The sequence below is a fragment of the Carcharhinus amblyrhynchos genome, chromosome 21 (genome assembly GCF_965287045.1).
Source record: "Carcharhinus amblyrhynchos chromosome 21, sCarAmb.v2.hapA, whole genome shotgun sequence".
NCBI lineage: Eukaryota > Metazoa > Chordata > Chondrichthyes > Carcharhiniformes > Carcharhinidae > Carcharhinus > Carcharhinus amblyrhynchos.
The window spans coordinates 20,024,672-20,041,947 of NC_137344.1; the positions used below are offsets into that span (position 1 = coordinate 20,024,672).

General features: G+C 41.8%; 1 protein-coding gene across 3 annotated transcripts in view; it reads left to right on the top strand.

Moving 5' to 3' along the window:
- The window catches only part of LOC145356463 (platelet-derived growth factor subunit A-like), a 73,512-nt gene that overhangs the window by 45,623 nt on the left and 10,613 nt on the right, over window positions 1-17,276 (top strand). For 2 of the 3 annotated variants that reach the window (XM_080209198.1, XM_080209199.1), the window contains 2 exons: window positions 10,430-10,570; window positions 15,754-15,941. In XM_080209198.1, coding sequence (XP_080065324.1) covers window positions 10,430-10,570; window positions 15,754-15,941 — 329 coding nt within the window. The remainder of the gene's footprint in view (window positions 1-10,429; window positions 10,571-15,753; window positions 15,942-17,276) is intronic. The other variant, XM_080209200.1, reaches the window with a different exon arrangement.

Here is a 17,276-nt window from a genome sequence, read left to right on the forward strand (position 1 = left end):
GACAGGTGGCGAAAGCAGTTAACTAAGAATATAATATCCTGGACTTTATTAATCGGGCATTGAGTACAAGAGCAAAGAGGTTATGCTGAACTTATACAAAACACTAGTTAGACCTCAGCTGGAATATCGTGTACAGTTCTGAGTGCCGCACTATAAGAAGAATGTGAACGCGTTGGTGAGAGTGATGAGGTTTACAAGAATGGTTCCAGGGATAAGAAACTTCAGCTATGTTAGATTGGAGAGGTTGGGATTGTTCTGCTTGGAGAGAAGGCGACTAAGGTGGGAAAATGGAGTTGAGAAACATATCAGCCATGATCAAATGACGGAGCAGGCTTGATGGGCCAAATGGCCTAATTCTGTTCGTATGTCTTATGGTCACATGGTCTAAAAAAAAATTTGATGGCGATGCTCAAAATCATGAGGGGATTGGACATAGCAGAAGGGGAGAAATTGTTCCTGCTCGTAAAAAGATTGAGAACGAGAGGGCACAGATTTAAAGTGATTTGCAAAAGAAGCAAATGTGATGTGAGAAAAAGCTTTTTCACTCGATGAGTAGTTCAGGTGTGGAGTGCACTACCTGGAAGTGTGGTGGAGGCAGATTCAATCGAGGCATTCAAGAGGGCATTAGATGAATGTAAGGGGATGTGGGGAAAAGGCATTGAATGGTACTAAATCATAATGCCCATTTGGAGAGACAGTGCTGACACGATGGGCTGAATGGTCACCTTCTGCATTGTAAGCATTCTGGGAAACCCAGACTGCTACTGTTGTGGCTATTGATTAGAATGTGTAAAGAGGCTTTCTGATGGTTGGAGCAGCAAGCTCCCCTCCAGCAGATCAGCAGGATTTCTGAGGTGCCACTCTGGGAAAGAGCAGTGACTCCATGGAGTAGGACTGTCCTGCTCTTTCTCAGGAAGAGAGCATTCACCCCCAAATACCACGGTTTGTGTTCTTGCCAGCTAGCCAGCCTAGGTGGCTGTTACCCTTGCTGAGTTGGTGCAGTCTACAATTGGCCTTGTAGGTCCAGAGCTGCTCAGGGGTTTACCAAGACCACATGCAGTCTCCCTGTTGAATAGACAACCTTCCGTCATTCAAGTTCCAGTCACTGGGGTAACACACGTAGGATCACTAGGGCAGGCAAAGACAGATGGAAGGTAGGCACTAAGGGAATGTACAAGTTGATGTTTGAGTGCAATATGGCATCAGTTGCTTTATACATTTATTTGGAATGTTCAATTTGTGATGGCTTTTATTTTTGTGTTGTGGCCAAGGGGACACTGAGGGGAAGCAAGGTGTGGGCTTGTTGGTGAATTGGGGATTGGGGCTGTAGTTCCTGCATTCCGATGAGTTCTCCATGGACAAACCGGACAGAAAGGGGATGTCTAAGATTCCTCCTGCTCTTCACACTCCTGCTTTAGCAGCTGTTTTGCATTTGGTTGGTGGCATGGGCCATCTTTTCATGATGGCGAGGTGTGCAGTATGTGGCACAAAATTAACATCTGATCTGCCCACTGCTGCAGGGTTTCTCCAGAGCGATTGGCACAGCCGCTGCGCTGTTTCAGTACACCAGTGGTTTCTTCTATCATATATCCGTGTGGCCAAATGGCTTTCATTACACGCATGCTTCCCACATGTGCATGTATTGCATACCAGAATCATTGGTCATGCTGTTAGTGGGTAACCCATGTAACCATGTCGCCACCCTCTGGATTGTCAGTGCTGGCTAAAATGTGACTGGCACAGCAGACTGGCACAGAATGAAGGTGTCCTTGACTGCTGCCAGGATATCGTGCAATGAACATAATATATATTGCATATTGTCATACACCAGCTGGACACTAAAGGAGTGGAATTGTTTTCAGTTCTAGAGTTGATGTGCTCTGCCTATAATATGCATGAATCAATGACCCCCCTACACCATGGAGAAGTCTGCAGTCTTAGTGAAGCCTTGTGTTCGTTCACCACCTTCCTTCTGGCCAGGGATAATGAAGTTTAGTCAGCTCTCATTGAATTGGAAAGCTTTAGTGACCACCCCTATATTATAATAGATGGCAAACTGCTGGATGTTACAAATATCTCCAGCCTGGAAGGAGGCATAAAAATCCATCATCTCAGTTACCTTCATAGCCACTGACAAAGCAATCCTTGCTCTGCTCTATCGGTGCAGTTACGGCTCCAACATGTGGCAAATTTCAGTGAAGATGTCTTTACAGTAGCACAGACATTTCACACATTGATCCAGGGAGAACCATTGCTCCCTGAACACCCTGGCTGGATATAGCCTCCTGTTAAGAACCCATCCTTTCCCTTCCCCTCTTCTAGCAGCTTGTCCTGCTCTCTGTGGTCTCTGCTCATTCTCCGAGTCATGTTGTATTGCAAAGGGAATAGTGACTAGTGTACTTGTGCCTGGAAGCAAGCAGTTTCTGCAGAAGCCTTGATGCTACCAAACGTCCCTCTCCTTGTAGAATTTCTGCAATTTGAAACAACTATGAAAAGTATGAACCACTTGCAAAATTGAGACAACAACCAAAGGAAGTCAACCAGCAATAAAGCTATAAATAGTTGGCGATCACTTTAAATAGCATTGCTGGGAAGCCCTCCTTGTTGATGAAGGTATGTTTAGCAGTGCGAGCTTAAGACAAGGTGTTGGCTGGACAGCAGCATCACTGTTATCCAATGTTGATCGACAAAACAATCTCCTGTTCTCTTTCAGTGGCCATTCATTTCCTTCCCTGGGTGGCCTCATGAATATGGCATGATTTTCCCCAAAAGTCTTGTGAATCTCCACCGACACCACTTTAGAGCTCTGTGGGCACTCAGTGCCCCAAAAACAGATGCAATTGCTTCTAATTTGTCAAACCTCAGACTCCAGGGATGACCATGTTACGAGGTGCCCAAAGGAGAAACTGTCAAAATAATCACTTGGGGAATGAATGACTTGGCATATGCTAATATTTGGAGAATCTAATCTAAATCTTATGAACAATCTGAGGAGGGATAAGAAAAACACAACCAAACAGAATCAATTTCTCTCCCCTTCTCCCAGATACTGTGATTTGAGCTGTGAGCACGAGCGATTCGTCTCAGCTGGAATCAAACTGAGCAGAATTCCATCTATCCAGCAGCTAAATCTCTGATCCCATTGCCAGTTAGTTAAAGCTTAACAAGAGTCCTTAAGTATTAAGTAGGGCTTGCGCAACATTTCTAAGCAACTTGGGATGTCACTCTTGGCTTCAGTGAAACTGACTTGAATTAGCTGCAAGTATCCTCTAGTTGGACAATCTATCCAACTTATTTACTCTGGAATAATATGGGAAACAATGGATTGAGGTGTATTTTTGTCCTTTTTCTGATCTTGATCTAACAAGCTGACTGATCCCAACCAGCGACTGAGTTATCTCCTGAAATGAAAGAGTTTTGCCCTATTTGTTTTTGGGATCAATCCCACCACCAAGACTTCTTACCACCCTCCTAGTGTGGAATTGGAGTCACATATAAGACAGATAAGGTAGTATTGGCAGATTTGTAGTAAATCTACAGAGGCAGAAGTCCCTTCACCAAATCCTTTATTTACAACTCTGACAATAGAACACAGAGGGCTTTCAGTTTAGAGAGGAACTGACACTCCTGGTTGAGTATAAAGCAAAGGCTCCCTGACTGGCCCATCAATTGGCTCTTTAATCAGACAGTTATATTCCAATAGGGCAACCTCAATGACTGAAGTCATTACAAGATTCCAGTCCTAAAAGGCCATTGCTGAAAACACAATCTGGCAATTTTTACATATTCACTTCCTGTGGCCAATCTGAAGGCTTCCAGATTTATTGAAGCCAATTTCATAATTTGCTATGGTGGGATCATGAACACATGACATCCTAAGTTGTTCATTCAGCACCATAACCATCAGACATTTAACTGGAATGTCTTTCTAAAGCATTTTTTGCAACCAAAAATCTCTGCAGGTAACCATGCAACTTATTCCGAGTAGAGATAGTTGAGCTGGTATTAGCTTATGAGAAACTTGGCGAAATCTAGAAAACAGGTAAACAGGAATAATCACTAGATCAGTGCCTCCATTTTCAAACAGCCAGGCTGCAGAATTGCAAACAATACAAGACATGGGGAGGCAGTGGTGTAATGGTAATGTCACTGGACTAGTAACCCAGGCCATGGGTCTGGAGATCTGAATTCCAAACCCACCATGGTAGCTGGTGGAATTTGAATTCAGTTAAGAAGTTTGGAATATAATGCTAATCTCAGTAATAGTGACCATAACTATCATTGTTGTAAAAATCCATTTGCTTCACTCGTGTCCACCAGGGAAGGCAATCTGCCATTCTGGCCTACATGTGACTCCAAACCCACAGCAATCCGGTTGATTCTTAACTGCTGCTTTAAATAGCATAGCAAACAATGCACAGGCAGTTGGCAATGGGCACCAAATGCTGGCCATGCCAGTGATGCCCACATACCACAAAAGAATAAAATATATATCACTGGCAGTATTACATTTTTAAACAAGCTTAAATGTATGTCACCTTTGTCTACCTATTAATGTGAAGTTTTGTTAAACTACAAATAAATCTTGTTAATACAAATGAAATAGTTTCCTATGTACTCCTGAATTGTGCATTGATTTGGAAATGTGCCATTGAAAATAAACAGTTACAATTTTTTAAATAGTACTCTGCAATGGAAAAATTATGAGGCCCACTAGGGAGTTACTGATATAAGAGATCGTGCAAATAGAATCATCAGATGATCTTAAGCTGTTTGTAAATATGTTGCTGAGGAGGACTGACTTTAGCCCCTGCAGTTTTGAGGATATTCTGAAGCAGCAGAAAAGTTCTGTGGATTGACAAAATAAGATGCTTCTGAAGAATTTGTGTCTGCTCTCACCTTGGTTGTTGACAAATGCCGCAAGCCTTATTTTGAGCTAAAATGTATCAACATGCTTTCCAGTTATTCCTCCTGTTGGCCCTGTCTTTTCCTCTGTTTATTTCCAGGTTGCATGATTGAGTCCAGGCATTGCCTTTTTGTCATGCTCCAGTTGTTATGAGAATGGGACAGCTTGGTCTGTGCCTGCCTCTTATTTTCATACTTCTGTGTGTGTTTCCTTGTCAGAGGTGATGAAGACTTGCTCAATTGAATTTTTTTAGAGTCGTAGAGGTTTACAGCATGGAAATGGGCCCTTCGACCCAACTTCTCCATGCTGTCCAGTTACTGATGATCATTTAATAGCCATGTTCATCTCATGGACAGAACAGAGCAAGGCAAGTTGACTTTCGGAATATAAGTTACTTGTTCTTTGGATGCCATGAAGAAACCCAATATTATGACTTTTGTCTAAAACCAATGGATGGTATGCAAACATGAGGACAGCCCAATTACTTGACTTGTCATTTCAGTAAACATTATCCACAGCTATCTAAAAATCAGAAGTGTTCAAACTGCTTGAGTTGCTATGATCCTTAAATACATCTTCTTATGTGGACTTTGTTGGGTACAAATGTGCAAGTTGCAGCTTCATTCTTATCCTTTTTACTTTATTAGCATCCCTTCTTCACCACATCCACTCCCTTCATCATTGATGTTCAGTAGCAGCAGTGTGTACTATCTGTAAGATGTACTCCAGCAATTCACCAAAGATCCTTAGACAGCATTTTCTAAATGCATAAACACTTCCATCTAGAAGGACAAGGGCAGCAGATATGTGGCAACACCACAGCTTACAAGTTCTCCTCCAAGCCACTCACTTTCCTGACTTGGAAGTATATTGGCATTCCTTCACAATCACTGGGTCAAAATCTTGGAATTCCCTCCCTAACAGCATTGTGGGTCAACCCACAACATGTGGACTGCAGCGATTCAAGAAGGCAACTCACCCGCACCTTTGCAAGGGTAACTAGGGATGGGCAATAAATGCTGGCCAACCAGCAATGCCCATGTGCCGCAAATGAATAAAAAGAAACTTCCTCAGGGTATTTTGAAGAATCTGGAAATTCTTAAACAATTCATCAGTGAACAATACAAAAACTACCAGCTCTAGGAGAGTGGCTGTGCACCAAGTGTGAAAATGTACTTTTTTTTAACATTGTAGTGCCTCTTCAATTCTTTATGGCTTTAGGCAAAGCTAGGTTCTCTGTAAAAAGTTTCATTGGATCATTATCTGTTGGTGGCTTTGTTGTTTGGTTCAGTCGACTGATAATGGCCAACTCGATCTTGAACACACATGTGGCAGTTCAAGAACTTCACAAGCTGTTGCACCTGGGAATCTAATTTTAAAAATGTACATAATTTACTCTTGTACTCCGACATCATAATCCAAAGAAACAGCTTCACAACCTTCTGAAACTGCCCTTTCTTCCGTCATTCAACAGCGACAGTGCACCAGTCTCTTGTAATGTTTGTGTTTGCACTCTTCAGAATCAAAAACAGTGTGTACAAAATCCAAGTCAAAGTAAGACTAGTTTACCTTGATTTAGACTCATCTCCACATTATTAAAATACTCTGGGGTTCTTTTTAATTTATAGCTGACGGTGTTTGTTGTGCTTATTCCTCTTTCTGCTCAGTCTTGTTCAATCTTTTCTTGAGCCAGGCCCATGACTCCTGCTCAAACTTGCTTAGCCCTTTCAGTAGAAACTGCTCCCCTTGCTTGATCCTGCTCAATATTGCCACAAGCAGCACCTCTGAAGAAAGAGTGGGAAGCACCTCAAACTCGATGGTGGGAGGAATGGAATGAGTGAGATTCAGGGAGAGAGAAAAAGGCCAAAAGAGTTTGTGGCGAAGGAACAGAACAAGGGCAGAAAATAAAAGCAACAAAAAAAACTAACAGATCATCTCAAAAGATATTCTAAAAAAAACTGATTCAGAGAAATGTAACTGGGAAGAAAATCAAATACCATGATTTCAGACAAAGGTAAAGAGCAATGAACAGCAAATACATTTGACTTACTTATTTCTTTATAGATGCCATTTGCTTCCAACTATTGATACACATCGAAAATAGAAGCAGAAGTAGGCCATTTGGCCCTTTGGGCCTGTTCTGCCATTTACTATGATCATGGCTGTTCATCAAATTCTCTGATTCCTCCTTCCCTCCAGATCCCTTGGTCCCTTTAGCCCCAGTAGAAATATTGATATCAAGCAAAGAAATTTAGAAGTGCCTTCTTTATCTTTCTAGGTAACGTTACTATTTGTCTAATGACACGAGGTAGCCAGGGAAAAGCCAAGAAAGGACAGGAAGAGCATCATATCATTCCACCTTCACTTTTTAAGCAATGCTCAGTGAAGTCTTGGCTTGCCTTGGTGCCTACTGAATATTAAAGCACCCTTGATATCTTTATGGTCAGCTGAGAGTCTCAAATACACAAGAACCATCACTTTGCTGGAGAGTCACAAAAACAGACAAAGTAGTGATTCACAAAACCAAGCCCCTGTTTGCTTATTATGGATTACACACACTTTATCTCCAGGGACACAATCCAACTGCCTGCCTCAAGAATTTAGATGCATGTTTCCAGGAACCAAGGTTTCAACAGCACCTTTCAAACCCAATGCTCCCTACCATGTAGAAAAGCAAGGGCAGCAGGCACACCATGATCTGCAAGCCCCTCTCAAGTTCACAAACCACCCTGAATTGGAAATATGTCACTATTTCTTCACCATCACTGCATCAAAATCCCATGAACTTGTACCTAACAGCACTGTGGGAGTACATTCACTAATGGATTGAATTTGTTCAAGATGGCAGTTTGTTACCATCCTCTCATTGACAATTCAAGATGGGCGATGTATGCAGGCCTTGTCATTGCACCAAATTCCATGATTGAATAATAATACAGAAGTCTTGAAGCCTAAGAGATTTTATTTTGTTTTTTATTTTATTTGTTTATTAGTGTCACAAGTAGGTTAACACTGCAATTAAGTTACTGTGAAAATCCCCTAGTGGCCACATGCCGGTGCCTGTTTGGGTACACTGAGGGAGAACTCAGCCTGGCCAATGCACTTAACAAGCATGCCTTTCAGACTGTGGAAGGAAACTGGAGCACCCGGAGGTAATGCTCACAAACACTGGGAGAATGTGCACATTATGTGCAGACAGTGACTCAAGCCAGGAATCGAAATTGCGGTCACTGGCACTGTGAGTCAGCAGTGCTAACCATTGTACCACCCTGCCACCCCGTATGTGAGCACTGTTTCAAAGGGTTGGGCAATGCCCTCTGTTGCCCTCTGCAGATGATTATTTGAATAGAAAATTTTGCATGGTTAAAGAGAGAAGGCAGGAAAATGGCACTGAGTCATAATGCTCATCTGGAGAGTTGGTGCTGACATGATGGGCTGGATGGCCGCCTTCTGCACTGTAACAAATCTATGATTCTGTTTGGGTGAAGCTCAGTTAAGACGGTGCGGTTTACTGACATCATGCATTGGTCAATGTTTCACAATTGGACCACCCTGCAGGTTGGAGCATTGACTTGCAGGATAATACGGTGTCCAGTATGATGAATCTCAGATCTGTCTGTTAAGGCCATGCCAATGTTCTAGGCTGGCAGCATCACTAGTGCAGAGATGTACTCTGAATATTCTTGACTCCAGTGTCGGATTACAAGCCTTCCTGGTTTAATGCCAAGTGTGCCATCTTGAAGCCATTTAACACCAAAGAAATCTCATTTTAGTATTTTTTATTTTGTTTAATATGGACACACTATATTGATGGACCTTGATTATATTCTGAAAAAAAATCCGATTTTATTTTGTGCCTTTGCCTGTCTAATTCCTATACATTTTCAGTTCTAGAAACAACTGTTGAAATCTGTCTTATTCATTTTACTTTCTCTTAATCAAAATTCTTATCACGTGTTAAATCTAATTACGTTACGATAACTGGTGACAAATTCTCTAAATTTTTCACCACCTCAGTTCACTGGTAAATATTAGATTAAGTATAGTTGCTTCCCGTTTAACAAGCTCCATTAAAAAGGAATTTGCATTAACTAAATTTGCATAATTTTACCATTTGAAACATCTCCTTAAGGCTTGGAGTCTGATTTTCTTTTTAAAAAAGCTTTAATGAGGTTCCCTGGTTCCACCAGGATTTGTTAATGAAAAGTTTTCACTGATAGTCTGCTTGGTAGATGTTGGACCCTTGAGGTTATATAAATATTCATTGTTAAGCATTTAATTTTTAAAAGTTCATTCAAGAGAAGTGGGCTTTGCTGGCTAGGCCAGCATTTATTGCCCATCCCTAATAATTGGATCATATAAAACTCCTTTATTTCAACAGAGGCATTAATCCATTTAAAATAAGTGGCTTAATACATTATTGTAGCTACTGTGGGTGGGGTTTTTCAGCCTTGATGCCAACGAGCATCAATGTGAGTGAGATGAGGAAATTTGGAGAGTCAACAGCTCCCCAAATTTTCTCATCTTATCCATAATGATGCTGGCTGGGGCTGGAAAGCCCAGGCCTATGTGTCTGTACAGGGGTCAGTTAGCTCAGTCGCCTAGATGGCTAAAGTGTGATATCAGTAGTGCACTTCAATCCCCATAATGGCTGTAGTATTTTATGGGGGCTCTGCCACCCTATCTTAGCCTGAGCTTCCAGAGTGGTTCCCCTCAAGCTGCGAATTGCCAGTAACAGTTTCTCTCTCTAATGGAGAGTGATGCTCGTGGTCCTTTGGGACTATGAGTAGATGATGATGAGCCTGTGCACTAATACTTATCCTTTCAAAGCCTTGGTTTATTCCACTACATATTCCACATGGTTGTTGTACTCTTGACTAGCAGCTCTGATATCAGTGTGCACCACTAGTTCCCATAGACTCATGTAGTGATGGAGATAGTCAGAAATATTACCATTTTGATGCTATTGCCATCTTTTTGTTGTTCCAATGTATAGGGATGAAAGTATATGCAGTGTACGTTAAACTTCATGTGTTGCTGTAACTCTGACAATCACTATCATCCCGGCTGTTAAAAAACATGTAATGATTTACTCAGTCCAGCTGTAATCCGCTGTATGTTCATTGATATCTGACTCTAATTATAGCGTCCAAAATGTGGCAAATGATCCACTGTGCAATGGGTAAATTGCCTATTACATATGCTGATGGTGTACCGACTGCCGTGTATACTACATAGAGAACACTTTCCTGTTGAAATCAGAACCCTTTGTTTTGTAGTTCTGTGGGATATTGCCTCATGAAAAGTGGTTCCTTGATGGTATTGCTTATTCAAGTTGCATCACATTTAGCAATCTCTGGAATCTCCTGACTTCATTGCTGGCTGGGTTGCAGGCCCAGACCCATCTTGTCGCCAGCTGAGTAATTTTCACAGCCACACGACGTCTGGTGGTAGATTTGGACTTGGCATTGCGTGCTTGTTGAACTGAGCAGGCTTTTTTGTGCTTTGTGTTTTTTTTTTAAGGTGTGCCACTTAGGCTGGGGAGACACAAAGGTCCCAGTGAACACTCTGGATACATGGCAAGCACTGAAGGACGCTCGCCCTCTCCGCTAGCAGTAACGCGAGAACCACCAGCACAGATTCAGCCGCGACCATTTATAGCAGGTCTGCTAGTATTACTACCAGTTCATGCTCAGCTTCCATTCCCTGTTTGACAGCAAGATCCTACTCATCAACCGGAGCACCTCTCTCCTCAAGTACTGTTGGGTGAGAGTAAGCTAGGTGTTACTTCAACTTGTTTGGGCCTCATGCTGTTTTCCTTTCAACGTTTGTACATGTTGCAATTACAAACGCACTGGCTTAGAGCATTATCCTATCTGCTGCCGCATAATTAAGATATATGGCGGTTTGACTTCCGGCAGCACCTTTTTAAGTTTCTGATTCCAGAAGTGGAAGTTAATATTACCACAGCTCTTCGGGAAGCTACCTCATTCCTGAATCCACTCAAAGTACATTTGAGTGCAAATATAGAGAATGGAGGTGAATGTGGAGCAGACTTTGGAGATTGGAGATGAAAACATCTCCAAGAAGCAATAAGGGCAATAATCAGAGCCACTGAATGGATAAAGCAAATTCCATCTTTAATACATATAATTCAGGGATTTTAACGACTTCTGCAGTTCTATTCTGTCCATTTTCTTTCTGTAAAAATGGCAATCAGTTGCCTTGGCTATGATCTAATAGTCAACTTTCTTCTCAAAACCAATAGGAGTGTTGCTGGTGATAATGCTTGCCTTAGAATTGCTACATTGCAAAGTCAAGCCCTTGTCTTTTCATCAATGGACATTCCTTTTTTTAAAGATGATGTGTAGATGCTGGCGTTGGACTGGGGTGGGCACAGTAAGAAGCCTCACAACACAAGGTTAAAGTCCAACAGGTTTATTTGGCAACATGTTGGTACTGTACTACTACCTTCCCTTTTGGAGTGATGTTCCTTCACCGTTCACCTGACAAAGGAACAGCGCTCTGAAAACTCATGCTACCAAATAAACCTGTTGGACTTTAACCTTTTCTTAAAGTTACTCTGGTCAGAAAATATATAATGGGGTAGATGGAGCAGCAGAGTGGACGTCAGTTGATGCTCAGTCTTGCTCAGTCTTTAGGAGAATGGGGCAGGATTAGAACTTGACGATGTTGCATACAGATGTTGCACTATTTACAATGTCTGACATTACTGTTCTTTGCCTATATGTGGTGTCAGCTTAATCAATGCTACTTCCCAGGTCTTTGACACTGTCTAAGCTATGGCAGAAGCATCATATTTTATAATCTGGAGAAGAATATATTGAAGGGAAGGTGGTGGTACAGTAGTATTGTCACTGGAGTAGTTTTCTAGAGGCCCGGGGTGATATTCTGGAGACCCAGATTCAAATCCCACCATGGCAGATGGTGAAATTTGAAATCAATTAAAATCTGGAATTTAAAAGGTTGATAGTGGCCATGAAACCATTTTCAATCGTTATAAAAACCCATCTGGTTCATAATGTTCTTGAGGGAAGAAAATCTATCATCCTTATCTGATCTGGCCTACATGTAACTCCAGATCCACAGCAATGTGGCTGTCTCTAAATGAGGGCAATTAGGAACGGACAATAAATGCTCACATCCCGTGAACAGAAAAAACACATTATTAGTCCACTGCTAATGTGACCGTGAGTTGACATACATTCAACAACAAAACATACAGTATGTGAATTGTGTCAGGCACTCTGTGTGACTGTCAGAAACTAAATTTCTCCAGGAACATACATGATCCAGCGTTTTTGAAAGTCCAAATATTAAACATGAACTAATGTGGACACAACTGCTGAAAGAATTTGCTTGATTGGAACAAGTTCCAGTAACTGAGTGGATTTGCAGGGAATTTCTTAGTTAGGACCATGATAGTGACCTGGAGTAGATATTGGCCCTCATTGTGCTCATTTTGGGCTGGGCTGTTTCTCAGGTGTTCCTGGCAGCTGTTTAAAACAGGCGGTGGCCCCTTTTACATGGGAAAATGAGCTGGATTGGGCCCATAGCGGAAAATGATCTGGCATCAGACCTGTGCCATTCACGATTCTTCTGTGGACACTATAGTCTTGGCACCTGTTTTTAAAGTTTGTTTATTAGTGTCACAAGTAGGCTTATATTAACACTGCAATGAAGTTACTGTGAAAATCCCCTAGTCGCTACACTCTGGCACTTATTCGGGTAATGAGGAAGAATTTATCATGGCTAATACACCTAACCAGCATATCTTTTGGATTGAGAAGGGAAACTGGAGCACCCAAAGGAAACTCACGCAAACACAGGGAGAATATGCAGACTCCGCACAGACAGTGATCCAAGCTGGAAATTGAGCCCGGGACCCTTGTGCCATGAGGCAGCAGTGCTAACCACTGTGCTAACATGCTACCAGGCACATTTGCTAACAAAGAAGAGGTTTTGTTTAGATTTGGAGGAACCAATGTGTATCCTTTTCTCCCCAGTATTCATATGTGCCATCCCATTCCCCCTCTGCTTGATGCCACCCTGCCCCTGTTCAGGAACCTGCCCTCGGACAGTCTGACATTTATTCAGGCAACATGTGGAAACTGTGTTAGAAACATGACAGTACAAGCAGGGTCTGGTTTACTGGAGGTCTTGGGCCTTTTGATTGAGGTGTGTCCTTGCAATCATGTGGTTATGTGTCCAAAAATAACTGCAACCAATTTCCTACACATCTCTGCTAAAGGTCAGCCTGTTCACACAAACCACTTCGAAATTAGATTCAGAAGATTCTGCCCCTGATACAAACCACTCAAGCTATCAGCAAATGTAATTTCAGTTAACATGACTGAGGCTTAACTGGCAAAGAGAAATAGTTTAAAACTCATGTTTGAACATATGAAGCTGCAATATAGTACTAGTTGAAAATGTTACATCATCAAAATGACTTAGTGAGTTAAAAATGATGTACTGATGATATCTGGAATAATGAATAAGACAGATGCATTCAAAAGGCTGGGATTTATTTGAATGCAAAACCACATGAATGTAGCTCAAGCAATTAGAAATTTTAGCAAGATCAAGAGCTTTTAAGTCCCCCTTCAACATCTGCAAGGCTCACTACATTTTCAGACGTTCAACATTGCAATTAATAGCGTCCAGTGTTGTGACAGTGCCACTGTGGAGATTGTTTTAAGGAGTATGTTAATGATGGTTAGAAGTAGCGATGACATGACTTCCAAGAAAGCATATGACAATTGGAGTGAGGAACACTTCAAATTAAAACCAGAAGGAGATTCATGCTCGGTTCAATCAGAATCGTTCCTGCAGATGTAAATTTGGGACTGTTTCAGTTTCCCGAAAAATGATCTAGTAAAAATAAAGGCCATGTATGCCATCACTAGAAAAAGCTGATTGCACTGTTCACAGCCCAGAGTGGACAAGAGGGGTAGGAGTTGGGAGGATGGTTATGACAAAATTGATGACACAGTGTGCATCATATGGGAGCTAGAGTGCAGAGTCCTATAGACTTTCTGAGGGATTCTTTATTTGAAATGTTGAAGTGCAGTCCATAATTAGTGGAAACAGCTTCAAAAACTGTTTCTGCCTCTGAGGCAAGGTATGTCTTTCGTAAGTAAATACTTGTTTGAGTCACAAGTGAGCCACAAGAACTCCTTGTGTTCAATTATTACAGCATCATACATTCCCTACAGTGCAGAAGGTGGCCATTCAACCCATCGAGGCTGCACCAGCAACAATCCCGCCAGGTCTTATCCTATCCCCTGTAACACCATGTAACCCTGCTAACCCTCCTGACACTATTGACAAATTTAGCATGGCCAATCAACCTAACCTGCACATCTTTGAAGTGTTGTAGGAAACCGGAGCAGCCGGAGGCAATCCATGGGGAGAATATGCAAACTTCACACACACAGTCGCCCAAGGCCAGAATTGAACCAGATAACATGAAGGCATAGTGGTTAACACTACTGCCTCACAGCACCAGCGATCCAGGTTTGATTCCTGGCTTGGGTCACTGTCTGTGCAGAGTCTGCATGTTCTCCCTATGTCTGGGTTTCCTCCGGGTGCACAGTTTCCTCCCATAGTCCAAAAAACGTACTGGTTAGGTGCATTGGCCACGCTAAATTCTCCCTCAGTGTACCCGAACAGGTGGCGGAGTGTGGCAACTATGGTTTTTTCATGGTAACTTCATTGCAGTGTTAATGTAAGCCTACTTGTGACACTAACAAATAAATTTCTAAACTCGTGCTGTGAGGCAACAGTGCTAACCACTGCACCACCGCGCCGTCCATTATCAAAACATCTTTTTCATTCCTCCCTTTTCTCACATTCGTATGGATGGGAAATATTGTCCTTAACTAATAGTTTCTGAATAACAGTGCTTAGAAAATTGCACTCAGGGCACTCACCAGTGTCTGAGATGTGCTGCTGGGCTTTTAGACTTCCTGATGGGAATTCAGTATTAGGAAATTACCCCAAAATTAATGCACCAAAATCATCTTAATTTTCAAAAAAATACATTTCAGTGTTTTTATTATTTTCAACTCCTTTGTTTTATTTTATAACAAGGTCTGAGTTGTTTTATTGCAAGCTACCTGGGGTTTAACTGAAGGACTTACTCTTTAAAGAGGGTAGGAATGTTAATTGTAGATGTGGGAATGGTTGTTATAAGGAACTGAGGTATGTTACAGCACCATCCCTGGAATTGGTAGGAAAAGCAGGTGTTCTTGTAATATACTGCTCGCTTTGCAGATAGCAGGACCATTCTTTGGAGGAAGTAACAGCTGGTATTAGAGTCATAGAGGTTTACAGCTTGGAAACAGGCCCTTCAGCCCAACTTGTCCACGCCACCCTTTTTTTAAATCCCTAAGCTAATCCCAATTGCCCGCAATTGGCCCATATCCCTCTATACCTATTTTACCCATGTGACTGTCTAAACACTTTTAAAAGACAAAGTTATACCCACATCTACTACTACCTCAGGCAGCTTGTTCCAGACACTCACCACACTCTGTGTGAAAAAGTTGCCCCTCTGGACACTTTTGTATCTCTCCCCTCTCACCTTAAACTTATGTCCTCTTGTTTTAGACTCCCCTATCTTTGGGAAAAGATATTGACTGTCTAGCTGATCTGTGCCCCTCATTATTTTATAGACCTCTATTATCTTTATTATTGTCACATTTGATTTCTATAGACTGGTGGGCTGGGGAGTGGGGATAAGGTACAAATGTAATAAAGGTGTAGGTGAAACTGTAAGCGTGAACAGTAATTTTACTGTTTTCTTTTCTCATTAACGAAAGGAAATTCAAAAGCAGCTGGATGCAAAACGAGAATAGTTTCGGTGGAGGTACCTCGATACAAAGTGGACCCCACTTCAGTAGGCTTCTTCCTGTGGCCTTCATGTGTTGAAATACAGCGTTGCTCTGGCTGTTGTAACACCAGAACCTATAAGTGCATTCCTTCTCTTGCAAATTACAAGCCCTTTCAGGTAAGTCATAAGTTGTTGTTTCACATATTCTGTAATGGGGACATTTTAAGTGTGTTTAGGCTGGTTAGTGTACTGCATTTTAATTCTGATGACAGCATCACCTCTACAGCTCTATGGAAGGTCAGTGGCTGTCTCCTGTTACAGTGGTTAGCACTGCTGCCTCACAGCACCAGGGACCCGGGTTCAATTTCCAGCTGGGGTCACTGTCTGTGTGGAGTTCGCACATTCTCCCTGTGTCTGCGTGGAATTCCTCTGGCTGCTCCGGTTTCCTCCCACAGTCCGAAAGACATACTGGTTAGGTGCATTGGCCAAGCTAAATTCTCCCTCAATGTACCTGAACAGGTGCCGGAATGTGGGACTAGGGGATTTTCACAGTAACTTCATTGTTATTGTAAGCCCACTTGTAACACTAATAAATAAACTTAGAAAAAAACTTAATGAAATTGTAGAAAATCACAAAGAAATGCATCCTTTAAAAAGAAAATCAGATGTTTGGCCTGTATGTAATTCCAGACACATGGCAAGACGGTCAACTGTTAACTGCTCTCTGAAATGACCTAGCAAACCACTCAGGTGGTATTCAAGAAGGCAGCTCACCAACACCTCCTTAAGAGTAATTGGGGATGAATACGAAATACTGACTTTATCAACAATGTCCATATTCTGTGAATTTTTTTTGTTAAAACTGTCTTGCTTCTATTATAAATAAAATGTGATTAGAGGAGAAGAACTTGCATTTGTATAGTACATTGCCTTAACTTCAGGATATCGCAAGGTGATTCACAACCAGTTTTTTAAATGTGCAGTCACTGTTTTTCTGTAGGCAAACTTAGCAGAGACACCAAGATATCACAGACAACAAATTGGGCTACTGACCAATTAATCTCTTTTGATGGTGTTTGTTGGGAGTTCAGCTCTCAGCAATTCTTCAAATTGTGCCATGAGATAAGTTACACCTACCTTCACTTGAATGATGGCACCTATGACAATGGGACACTTCAGTGAAGTGTCAATGCATTAAGCCCTGGAGTAGGACTTGAAACCATACCCTTCTGATTCAAAGGTGAGAGCAATACTGGCTGATGACACCACTTTGATTAAATGCAGTGTGGGCGATGGTTAATGGTGCAGTAGGTTACAGCATTGCCGTAAGTTGTACGAAGCTTGGAAGTGAATGTAACACCTCCAGGTCTGTTGAAAGTTGTTTTGATGAATGTCCAAATTCAATGCAAAACAAGTTTGGACAGTCTCAAGTGAGAATGTAATTCATTGAGGTTAAAGCAAAAAAAAACTAGAAGAAACTGGCAGTTGTTCTCAGAGAAGCCACAAGGGTGT